Genomic DNA, 12,652 nt, shown 5'->3' on the forward strand with positions numbered 1-12,652 from the left:
TGTTCGCAATGTTCTTCAAGGTGTCGTGTTCCTTATTGGTGATGTTCCTGTGTTTGGTTTTATTGTAATTGATCTTGGCGATGTCTTGACGAACTAGGGTTTCAAAATTGTCAATGCTCTTATGGCTGCTTGGAGGCATGTAGTTACTTGTGGGCCGTAAGCCCAGTAATTGATCTGGTTTGGTTTCCACCGTTGGTTCCAAGACTTTCTCAAAAAAGTGTTTTAGGCGTAGTTTCCTGGTCAGTTTGAACGTGCTGACTTCTAATTCAAGTAGATTCGTATTGCTGGTTGGGATGAATGACATACCTTTTTGTAAGGTTCTGATTTCATAAGGTGAAAGGTTGGTGTCAGAAATGTTTATAACTAACGATTCTTCCTCGTTTTGGGTTTGTTTTGAGGTTGGCTCTTTCCGTTGTTCTTTCTTGGATCTTTTGCCCCGTCAAGACATCGCCAAGATCAATTACAATAAAACCAAACACAGGAACATCACCAATAAGGAACACGACACCTTGAAGAACATTGCGAACAACCAATCTATCAAATGCTTAAAAGCGGACAAGGGTGGAGCCCTAGTTATTCTTAACACGGATCTCTACATTCGTAGAGCCAGAGAACACGTCTTCGACGCTGAAACTTATTTACCACTGGAGGGCAACCCCACTAAGGAGTTTAAAACCTTGCTACTTAACATCATTGAAAATGCCAGAGTGAATGATATCATCGATGACAGAACCAAGCGATACTTGACCGTGGAACACCCAAAAAGTCCCACTCTTACCATGCTGCCCAAGATACACAAGAACTTAATGGATCCACCCTTTAGGCCCATCGTGTCCACACGGGGGTCAATTCATGAACCCACCGGGAAATTTATTGACCGCCACTTACAACCTATGGTAACAAACTTAAAAAGTTACATTCGTGACACTACTGACTTCATCAACAAACTAAACACTGTTGAAATCAAACAAGGCGAACAAATCTTACTATGTACAGCTGATGTCAAGAGTCTATATACCTCCATTCCCCATGCAGGGGGAATTGAAGCTATCGAATCAGCTTTATTAAAATCAGACATTGCAGATCCACTGAAAACCTTCATTTTAGAACTTATGATTTTTACCTTGTATCACAGTTACTTTTGCTTTGAGAACCATTGGTATTTACAAATGTCTGGGATGGCAATGGGCAATTGCGCCGCGCCGACATACGCGAATATATACATGGGCAACTTTGAAGTCAACCACATTGAAAAGAACGCGGATTGGAATGATAACCTTAAATTATACGCACGATACATTGATGACCTTTTTTTCATGTGGACTGGTTCCAGGGAGCACCTGGAATCAGCTTTACATAAACTGAATACCAAGGATGACCGCATTGAGTTCACCTGGAACATCTCATCTACAGAAATTACATTCTTGGATGTACTCATAAGACTCACAACAGACGGTATGGAAACAGACTTATACCGCAAGGTAACAGATCGCAACAACACCCTGCTGTACAGCAGTTTTCACCAAGACTCCCTCAAAAGACATCTTCCATTCAGCCAGATGCTGAGAATTACCCGGATAGTATCAGATGCACACAGAAGAGACATTCAAATGCAGATGATGGCCTCTAGGTTCTCTACCAGAGGTTATCCCGAAACCATTGTCAAAGAAGCGCAAGACAGAGTACTCACCATCCCAAGATCTGAAGCTTTGAAAAGCAAAAAAAAGGATGTGAATCCGAGATTGACACTAGTTTCTAAATTCTCCACTGTGAGTAAGACGTACAAAAAAATCATTTTAAGACACTGGCGAATTTTGTCGTCTGAGCCGGATTTCGGAGATCTTTTCAAGGATCCTCCGATCTTCGCTTACAATCGACCCATGAACGTTGGAGAAATCCTATCAAAACCCACTGACAAACCGAAGAAACACACTGGCACACGACCTTGCCATCATTGTAATAATTGTAACAATGTAATTGGAGGCAATATTATCCACCATCCGATGAAAGGTTTTGCGATCCCCTTGAAAGTAGATGCCACTTGTGATTCAGCCAACCTGATTTACTTACTAAAATGTCCGTGCGGAAAGATCTACGTCGGCAAAACCAGTAGAAAAATAAAGACCAGACTTAACGAACATAAATCAAATATCCGCACCAAGAACACCAAGTCTATTTTGGCCACACATTTCAATGAGGCGCACCACAGTATAGCCCAACTGAAGTATTTGGTATTGGAAATGGTCACCCCGCACGAGGGCAGAGACAATAATAAGACCCTCTTACAACGCGAGACATCGTGGATTTATAAACTCCAATCTTTGAAGCCATTCGGGCTTAATGATCGGACTGAACTGAGTTGCTACCTATAATTAGGTTGCCTGATACGTTGAACCCGCATTCTGCACGTTTATTGTTACAGTTACTGTTATTTTACAAGTTGTGTCAATACTATTGTAATACACCTTAAGGTGTTTTCACTTTCACCTCTACAAGATGGCCGCTTTTCCTTTAATGGGATGTCTTTTCTTTATTTCTATTATCCCACACTTCCTCTCGAACTCCGCAGTACCTACGCGAAGCCCGAGACACGTAGTCCACTTCTTTTGAACCTCCACAGTAAGTCACCACCACCGCTAGGTGTTTTAGTTTATCGTTCTTTTAAACCGTTTTTGCTTGTTCACAATCGCTAATGGATTGTTTTATCACCCCCTGCAGCACTGATGTGAGCTGTATATCGATGTGGAAGCGTAAGACACTTCCCATTACTTGATTATTCGCGCTTGAACTTTTCACCTTTCGTTTAAACCTGTCACATTTTTCACATCTTTGCACTTCACATTTAGGGAACTATCTATGTAAATTTCCGCACGCACTAAAAAGCGCCCCACTTGTTTATCACGCCCGCATGCGTTCCCGATCACAAAATCACGGACCCACACTGTTTACAACGACTGCATGATCACGAAACCATACCCGTTTTTTAACAACCCGCATGTATTCATTTCTTAAATCGCATGTATTCGTTTTGCTTTAACACACTTTTCACCGCATGTGCACAACTTTACTACGGTCCACTTCTCGTTGATCTAAAATGATGTTATTGTATCCTTCCCAGAGTGCTCCTTGACAAAGGACTACACGAGTCCGAAATGCATCGGAGCATACTTTGAACTACATGTTATGGGATTACTTTATATTGAATACATGGCGTGATGTAACGCCTGGCATAATGAACTTTTGAACTTATTAAACATACGCAAATTCTGCAAATTTATGGATTTGAACTTTCTTTTGAATCAGCTACGCTGAGCCATACAAGTGTGCCCACCTACAGGGTTGTGTTTACGTTCCACGTAACACACTTTTTGCTATTATCTATTGGACGTATTCTGGCTAGTTACGTCACCTGTTGGAGCACCTTTATCTTTTTTCACCGCATCAACTGCCCTACACAATCTGTGTTTATCTCACATTGCTGTGCGCCTACGCCTCTTTCTTCAATTTGACATCCATTTTCACTGCCTGGCAGGCTGGCAGCACGCCCCTTGGATCACCGTTCATAATGCAATACGACGACATCTCTAAGTCCACCGAAGCACATGCCGAAACATTGGCATTTGATTCTGACTCAACGGAAAGGATCTACGCATTGATCAACGACGACTTAACTCAGACACCCACTAGCAGAACAAAGGAACAATGTATCAAGCAATTACTTTACTTGTCGAAACGACGCGTGAATCAAAAACTTCACGCGAACACACTAATTAAGTATCACAAATCACTCCGTATTCCCCGCGGCCTCCGCATTGCGCTAAAGCCTTCCCTCTGCAAGAACTCCAAAGCCTTTCTTGACAAATGGTACGCCATTCTGAACAAGTGCAGTCTGGACCTAATCTTGCTGATCATTGAGGAGTTGTCTGGCATCCTCCAAGAGCTGTCTGTGGAAATTAGCACCGCTGAAAACAAACTTAAAGATCTCATGACCCCTGAGGAACTTGGTACAACATTGGAAGATATCAACCGACAAATCGACCGTCACACCAGGGAGATCAACGAACGAAAGTTACGCAAATTTCGGCGTGACATCTTAGACTATAAGCTTGGGGAAGTCTACACTTGGGCGGAAGTCTACGCCCAACGAAGAAGAAACAAACGGTATTCTCAGAATACCGACACTTCATCCTCAGACAGCGATACCACCAATCGCCCTCCAAGACATCAACCAACGGAACGCACAAGCCCTAAAGATCAACCGGCTCAAGCATCCACCTCATCTACAACCACCGCGGAGCCTTTTTTAGATTTAGGCCCAGACAGAACCGACGACCCCGACGGGGCAAAAGATCCAAGAAAGAACAACGGAAAGAGCCAACCTCAAAACAAACCCAAAACGAGGAAGAATCGTTAGTTATAAACATTTCTGACACCAACCTTTCACCTTATGAAATCAGAACCTTACAAAAAGGTATGTCATTCATCCCAACCAGCAATACGAATCTACTTGAATTAGAAGTCAGCACGTTCAAACTGACCAGGAAACTACGCCTAAAACACTTTTTTGAGAAAGTCTTGGAACCAACGGTGGAAACCAAACCGGATCAATTACTGGGCTTACGGCCCACAAGTAACTACATGCCTCCAAGCAGCCATAAGAGCATTGACAATTTTGAAACCCTAGTTCGTCAAGACATCGCCAAGATCAATTACAATAAAACCAAACACAGGAACATCACCAATAAGGAACACGACACCTTGAAGAACATTGCGAACAACCAATCTATCAAATGCTTAAAAGCGGACAAGGGTGGAGCCCTAGTTATTCTTAACACGGATCTCTACATTCGTAGAGCCAGAGAACACGTCTTCGACGCTGAAACTTATTTACCACTGGAGGGCAACCCCACTAAGGAGTTTAAAACCTTGCTACTTAACATCATTGAAAATGCCAGAGTGAATGATATCATCGATGACAGAACCAAGCGATACTTGACCGTGGAACACCCAAAAAGTCCCACTCTTACCATGCTGCCCAAGATACACAAGAACTTAATGGATCCACCCTTTAGGCCCATCGTGTCCACACGGGGGTCAATTCATGAACCCACCGGGAAATTTATTGACCGCCACTTACAACCTATGGTAACAAACTTAAAAAGTTACATTCGTGACACTACTGACTTCATCAACAAACTAAACACTGTTGAAATCAAACAAGGCGAACAAATCTTACTATGTACAGCTGATGTCAAGAGTCTATATACCTCCATTCCCCATGCAGGGGGAATTGAAGCTATCGAATCAGCTTTATTAAAATCAGACATTGCAGATCCACTGAAAACCTTCATTTTAGAACTTATGATTTTTACCTTGTATCACAGTTACTTTTGCTTTGAGAACCATTGGTATTTACAAATGTCTGGGATGGCAATGGGCAATTGCGCCGCGCCGACATACGCGAATATATACATGGGCAACTTTGAAGTCAACCACATTGAAAAGAACGCGGATTGGAATGATAACCTTAAATTATACGCACGATACATTGATGACCTTTTTTTCATGTGGACTGGTTCCAGGGAGCACCTGGAATCAGCTTTACATAAACTGAATACCAAGGATGACCGCATTGAGTTCACCTGGAACATCTCATCTACAGAAATTACATTCTTGGATGTACTCATAAGACTCACAACAGACGGTATGGAAACAGACTTATACCGCAAGGTAACAGATCGCAACAACACCCTGCTGTACAGCAGTTTTCACCAAGACTCCCTCAAAAGACATCTTCCATTCAGCCAGATGCTGAGAATTACCCGGATAGTATCAGATGCACACAGAAGAGACATTCAAATGCAGATGATGGCCTCTAGGTTCTCTACCAGAGGTTATCCCGAAACCATTGTCAAAGAAGCGCAAGACAGAGTACTCACCATCCCAAGATCTGAAGCTTTGAAAAGCAAAAAAAAGGATGTGAATCCGAGATTGACACTAGTTTCTAAATTCTCCACTGTGAGTAAGACGTACAAAAAAATCATTTTAAGACACTGGCGAATTTTGTCGTCTGAGCCGGATTTCGGAGATCTTTTCAAGGATCCTCCGATCTTCGCTTACAATCGACCCATGAACGTTGGAGAAATCCTATCAAAACCCACTGACAAACCGAAGAAACACACTGGCACACGACCTTGCCATCATTGTAATAATTGTAACAATGTAATTGGAGGCAATATTATCCACCATCCGATGAAAGGTTTTGCGATCCCCTTGAAAGTAGATGCCACTTGTGATTCAGCCAACCTGATTTACTTACTAAAATGTCCGTGCGGAAAGATCTACGTCGGCAAAACCAGTAGAAAAATAAAGACCAGACTTAACGAACATAAATCAAATATCCGCACCAAGAACACCAAGTCTATTTTGGCCACACATTTCAATGAGGCGCACCACAGTATAGCCCAACTGAAGTATTTGGTATTGGAAATGGTCACCCCGCACGAGGGCAGAGACAATAATAAGACCCTCTTACAACGCGAGACATCGTGGATTTATAAACTCCAATCTTTGAAGCCATTCGGGCTTAATGATCGGACTGAACTGAGTTGCTACCTATAATTAGGTTGCCTGATACGTTGAACCCGCATTCTGCACGTTTATTGTTACAGTTACTGTTATTTTACAAGTTGTGTCAATACTATTGTAATACACCTTAAGGTGTTTTCACTTTCACCTCTACAAGATGGCCGCTTTTCCTTTAATGGGATGTCTTTTCTTTATTTCTATTATCCCACACTTCCTCTCGAACTCCGCAGTACCTACGCGAAGCCCGAGACACGTAGTCCACTTCTTTTGAACCTCCACAGTAAGTCACCACCACCGCTAGGTGTTTTAGTTTATCGTTCTTTTAAACCGTTTTTGCTTGTTCACAATCGCTAATGGATTGTTTTATCACCCCCTGCAGCACTGATGTGAGCTGTATATCGATGTGGAAGCGTAAGACACTTCCCATTACTTGATTATTCGCGCTTGAACTTTTCACCTTTCGTTTAAACCTGTCACATTTTTCACATCTTTGCACTTCACATTTAGGGAACTATCTATGTAAATTTCCGCACGCACTAAAAAGCGCCCCACTTGTTTATCACGCCCGCATGCGTTCCCGATCACAAAATCACGGACCCACACTGTTTACAACGACTGCATGATCACGAAACCATACCCGTTTTTTAACAACCCGCATGTATTCATTTCTTAAATCGCATGTATTCGTTTTGCTTTAACACACTTTTCACCGCATGTGCACAACTTTACTACGGTCCACTTCTCGTTGATCTAAAATGATGTTATTGTATCCTTCCCAGAGTGCTCCTTGACAAAGGACTACACGAGTCCGAAATGCATCGGAGCATACTTTGAACTACATGTTATGGGATTACTTTATATTGAATACATGGCGTGATGTAACGCCTGGCATAATGAACTTTTGAACTTATTAAACATACGCAAATTCTGCAAATTTATGGATTTGAACTTTCTTTTGAATCAGCTACGCTGAGCCATACAAGTGTGCCCACCTACAGGGTTGTGTTTACGTTCCACGTAACACACTTTTTGCTATTATCTATTGGACGTATTCTGGCTAGTTACGTCACCTGTTGGAGCACCTTTATCTTTTTTCACCGCATCAACTGCCCTACACAATCTGTGTTTATCTCACATTGCTGTGCGCCTACGCCTCTTTCTTCAATTTGACACCCTGGCTATAATACCAGATTTGTCTATTGAGATCTTTGACAAACTTAGCCTTAGGGTTAAATCAGGCTCTCCTCTGGACCCGCTGAAGCCGGCTCTTATTAACACGCTTTCCCCGCTGTGCCGAGCTCCCATATTGAATCTCATCAATATGTCGCTGTCTAATGGAGTGGTCCCCACCGCCTGGAAACAGGCGGTGGTTACTCCGATACTAAAAAAGGCCAACTCCGACCCGCGGCTGTCAGAAAACTACCGACCTATCTCCCTATTGCCTTGGATCTCTAAAGTAACGGAAGCCCACGTCAACTCAGTTCTGTCTGAGTATCTGGCTCGCAATCAGATACTGGATCCCAGTCAGAATGGCTTCCGGCCAGGACACAGTACCGAGACGGCGTTACTTTACATCATTGAACATCTTCGCCAGGTACTTGACTCAGGACGTACAGCAGCGCTTTTATTATTAGATCTTAGCGCTGCTTTCGATACTGTGTCCCACCATATACTGATCCAACGCCTAGAGAAAGCTGGAGTCACTGATATCGCTCTCAAGTGGTTTCGATCATTTTTGTCTGATCGAACCTTTAAAGTGGCGATACCACCAGGCCAATCTACCATCTATCCCTTGGAGCTGGGAGTCCCACAGGGCTCCTCGTTGAGCCCCACAATGTTCAACCTCTATGTGAAACCGTTAGCTGCGGTCGTCAAACAGTGGGGTTTGGTGATGACCTCATATGCAGACGACACGCAGCTGGCGGTGACACTTAGTGGAGACCCTGAGGTGGAGGCCCCCAGATTCCGTGCGGGACTTGTGGCAGTAGCAAGCTGGCTTCGCACCAATTGCCTACAGTTGAATACCACCAAAACTGAGGTGTTGGTGTTGGGGAAGCACGCTGAGCTATGGGGAAACCAGTGGTGGCCACCAGAGCTGGGCGTTACTCCGATTCCAGCGTCCGGAGTGAAAAATCTAGGCATCTGGCTGGACCCCGCGCTCACTTTTATGGACCACACCAAAAAGACGGCCGCCACGTGCTATGGTATCCTGCGGGGTATAAGGCCGGTCCTGAAGTAATTTGATCCCCCCACTAGACAGCTTGTGGCCCAAGCGTCGATTTTATCCCGACTGGACTACGGCAGCTCGCTGATGTTGGGGATGAATCAGGCGGAGGCCTCTAGGCTCCAAAGGGTACAAAATGCCGCGGCGCGAGCCATTGTGGGCCTCCCCAGACACTGTTCTGTGTCAGGTACCATCTTGGCCCTTCACTGGCTTCCGGTCAGACAGCGGATCAAGTTTAAGGCGCTGTGTCTGGCCTTTAAAATTCTGAAATTTTCTTCGCCGCTGGCACTTGCCAATTTACTTACTCCCTACATCCCTCTGAGATCACTAAGATCAGAGGCCCTCCACCTGGCAGTCTGCCCCCGCTTTAAATTGAGTAGAATGGGCGGCCGCTCATTCCGGGTGCTCGCAGCAGGGCTATGGAACTCGCTCCCGGTATCCATCCGAGCCCTCAATGACCTGTTCGCCTTTAGGCAGGCGATCAAAACCTTCCTGTTTCCCGCTTCTTAATCATCTTTTAATGTGTGTTATGTTACAGTGCCTGTCAAAAGCGCCAGGACGCCCCTTTGCTGGGGCAGCTGTGCGCGATAGAAATATAACAACATAACATAACATAACATTCAGACCACTGATACAGTTTCTGCCCAGTGTGGGTTCTTTCATGTGCAGTAAGGTTGGATCTCTGACTGAATCCTTTCCAGCACTCAGAGCACTGATAAGGTTTTTGTCCAGTGTGGGTTGTTTCATGTACAGTAAGGTTAGATTTCTGACTGAAGCTTCTCCAGAATTCAGAGCACTGATAAGGTTTTTGCCCAGTGTGAGTTCTCTCGTGTTCAATTAAACTGGATCTCTGACTGAATCCTTTCCGGCATTCAGAGCAGTGAAACAGTTTATACTCAGTGTGAGTGCTCTCATGGTGTGTGAGAGTTATTTTGCGACTGAAGCTGTTATGGCATTCAGAGCACCGATAGGGTTTGAGCCCAGTATGGATTCTCTGATGTACAGTTAAACTGGATTTCTGATAGAAATCTTTTTGGCATTCGGGACACTGATACGGTTTATACCCAGTATGGGTCCTTTCATGTTTAGTAAGGGGGCCTTTCTGATTGAAGCTTTTACAGCATTTAGAGCACTGATAAGGTTTTTGCCCAGTGTGGGTTCTTTCATGTACAGTGAGATTGGATTCCCTACTGAAGCTTTTCAAGCATTCAGAGCACTGATACGGTTTCTGTCCAGTGTGGTTTCTTTCATGTACCATAAGGCTGGATTTGTGATTGAAGCCTTTCTGGCATTCTGGACACTGATAGGGTTTTCGCCCAGTGTGGGTCATTTCATGAAAAGTGAGATTGGATTTCTGACTGAAGCTTTTCAAGCATTCAGAGCACTGATACGGTTTTTGTCCAGTGTGGGTCATTTCATGAAAAGTGAGATTGGATTTCTGACTGAAGCTTTTCAAGCATTCAGAGCACTGATACGGTTTCTGTCCAGTGTGGTTTCTTTCATGTACCGTAAGGTTGGATTTGTGATTGAAGCCTCTCTGGCATTCAGGACACTGATAGGGTTTTTGTCCAGTGCTAGTTTTCTCATGTTTAGTGAGGTGGGATTGATAAATAAAGCTGTTCTCACATTCATTGCTCTTATTCGAGTTGTTTGCTTCTCCAAATTGGGTTTGTTCCTGGATACATGCCATCTTAGGACTGAAACTGATTCCAGAGTCTGTTCTTGTTTATGTTACACTCAGCATTAACTTCTAAACTACACTGCAGATGCTCGTCTTCACATTTGTATTTAACTAATGATAGTTTTTACCTGGAGATCATTTTCCTACCTTTAAAGGCACCGATCTCTCTTGTCTTATAAACTTTCACTGAGGAGACCCTTGTATTTACTACGATGCTTCTCATGGATTCATTTTCTCCAAGTTATGCCCGGGTGAATTCCCTCAAGTTTAATTAGTCTTATTTAGTGATTCTATTTTGATCACATTTGATTTAGGAGTTTTAAGGTCTTTGGGCTTTAGTGTTTGCCTGTTAGGTATGTTTGTTCATACAAGTAATGACAGATGATTAGGGCATGCCAGGGTGGTTTATGAATTATCAATAGCGTAACACTGGCCCCTTTTATACTTTCTGTGCCAGTATATGCTTTTTGCTCAGTGGCTAAGACAGGTACATGATCGACTTTGGAAGTTACAGGACACTTTGAAACCACTTGGATCAACCCAAGAGACAGAGCTGGTGGGGGAAAATCTTTCTATATTGGAAATGATAAACCAGCATTTTGCTGTTACGACATCTGAGAAAGCGTATTTACAATGACTTTCTTTTAAACAACCTTTTCTCTCCTCTCATCTTCAGGAGACAGAGACAAAAGCTTGCGCTTGTAAACCAAAGATATTAGTCTTTTTGACGGTTCTGTCACATCACAGCACGTCTACCGATACTGACCTGCTAGGGAGGGTTTGCGTCTCCAAAGCATTTCTCATAAACCATCAAACAGAATTTACAACAGTGAGTTTTCTCAAGTGAACTGCATGGGGATCAATTGTGGCCAATGTTCTCCTCAATCTGAGTTACTGACACTTGGTAAACATTTATGGCCATTTTCCTTTAGGGATTTGACAACTTTCACATTCACCATTTTCTTCTGCACCAACATCCTCACCATTCCTGGCACATAGAATGTGTTTCTTCTCAAGAGCTCGAGAATGTTTTAACTTTCCTTGAAATAATCCTTTTCGTTCTGTTTCACTAAATTTAAACCTTATTTTTTCTGTTCATGCTTCAGTCACCTGTAGAAATGGAGTCAAAAATTGTAAATGAACACAAAGAAAAAATATTTGTGACCTTATACTTTGCACAAAGAAAGTATGTACAAAAACAAGATAGGAAATCAGTTGAGTATCATTTCTGATAGTGGTGAAACGGCTCGGGGACACTGTAGATTGGGAGCTTCGGATTACTGGAGCTCATGGATGTGAGAGAAAACGTAATTAATATTTCAGAAAGAAACACAAGTTGCACATATATTGCGACACAGATTCTCAGAAGCAGCCAACACTATCAATTTACAGTTTCTGTGGCAAAGGCTGGAATCACAATGAGATATTTGTAATACTTTTAATGAATTATCAGATTTTATTTACTCCCCTGCCCACCTAGACTGTTAATCTATTCCTTTTTCAAGTGATCTAGGAAGGGACATTTTATTGATCAAAGGAATTGGCCTTGTTGCACTCAGTACTTTAAATTCCACTGTACACTGACGCTGTGTCCAGTTAGCTCAGCGGAATTCACTATTTCAAATTGTGCGGATGATAAGGACTTACTTGGTGGCCCAGAGCTCATCACACTCCTCCGAAAGGATCCAGGCACTGCAACACCTGAAAAAAAGAAAAAAACAGCACAACAGTAAAGAAAAACAGGAAGGGTCTAGAAAAGAAAACCACAAAACAGAAGAAATGGACAAAAGGCTATCTTCCACTCTCACCACATGTTCCAGCACAGGAAACCATAAGTTACTTCTAAAGACAGTGCCCCCAAGGTTAGCACCAGGTGCGGCTCCACCGGTTGTAACACACTAAAGCAAGCCCTGTGTGCATGTGTGTCCACACACATGTACTGTTTCTTTTGCTTGTAGTAGGCAAGAAAGAAAAGGGCAGTTTAGCAGGATGTAAAGAGATGTAAGTCAGATCCAGAGATGAAAGATGCTGAAAGAATGGACAGAGGGAGGATAGTATCATGTGGTGTAGAGGAGGAGACAAATGTGAGCATAGTTAAAGAACTGCTGGGCAAAACTGACCTAAAAAGAAACTGGACCTGCACTACACCCCCCAACATG

The 12,652-nt window shown here is 43.2% G+C and overlaps 2 protein-coding genes across 2 annotated transcripts in view; one reads left to right on the forward strand and one right to left on the reverse strand.

The window, feature by feature from the left end:
- LOC144806029 (uncharacterized) overlaps window positions 1–10,554 on the reverse strand; it is a 93,654-nt gene extending 83,100 nt beyond the window's left edge. The window contains exon 1 of the mRNA XM_078672480.1: window positions 9,448–10,554. Coding sequence (XP_078528606.1) covers window positions 9,448–10,502 — 1,055 coding nt within the window. The 5' untranslated portion in view covers window positions 10,503–10,554. The remainder of the gene's footprint in view (window positions 1–9,447) is intronic.
- The window catches only part of LOC144806014 (uncharacterized), a 239,095-nt gene that overhangs the window by 128,391 nt on the left and 98,052 nt on the right, over window positions 1–12,652 (forward strand). The gene's annotated exons all lie outside the window — the stretch shown is intronic.

Source organism: Lissotriton helveticus, assembly GCF_964261635.1.
Source record: "Lissotriton helveticus chromosome 1_1 unlocalized genomic scaffold, aLisHel1.1 SUPER_1_unloc_4, whole genome shotgun sequence".
Lineage (NCBI taxonomy): Eukaryota > Metazoa > Chordata > Amphibia > Caudata > Salamandridae > Lissotriton > Lissotriton helveticus.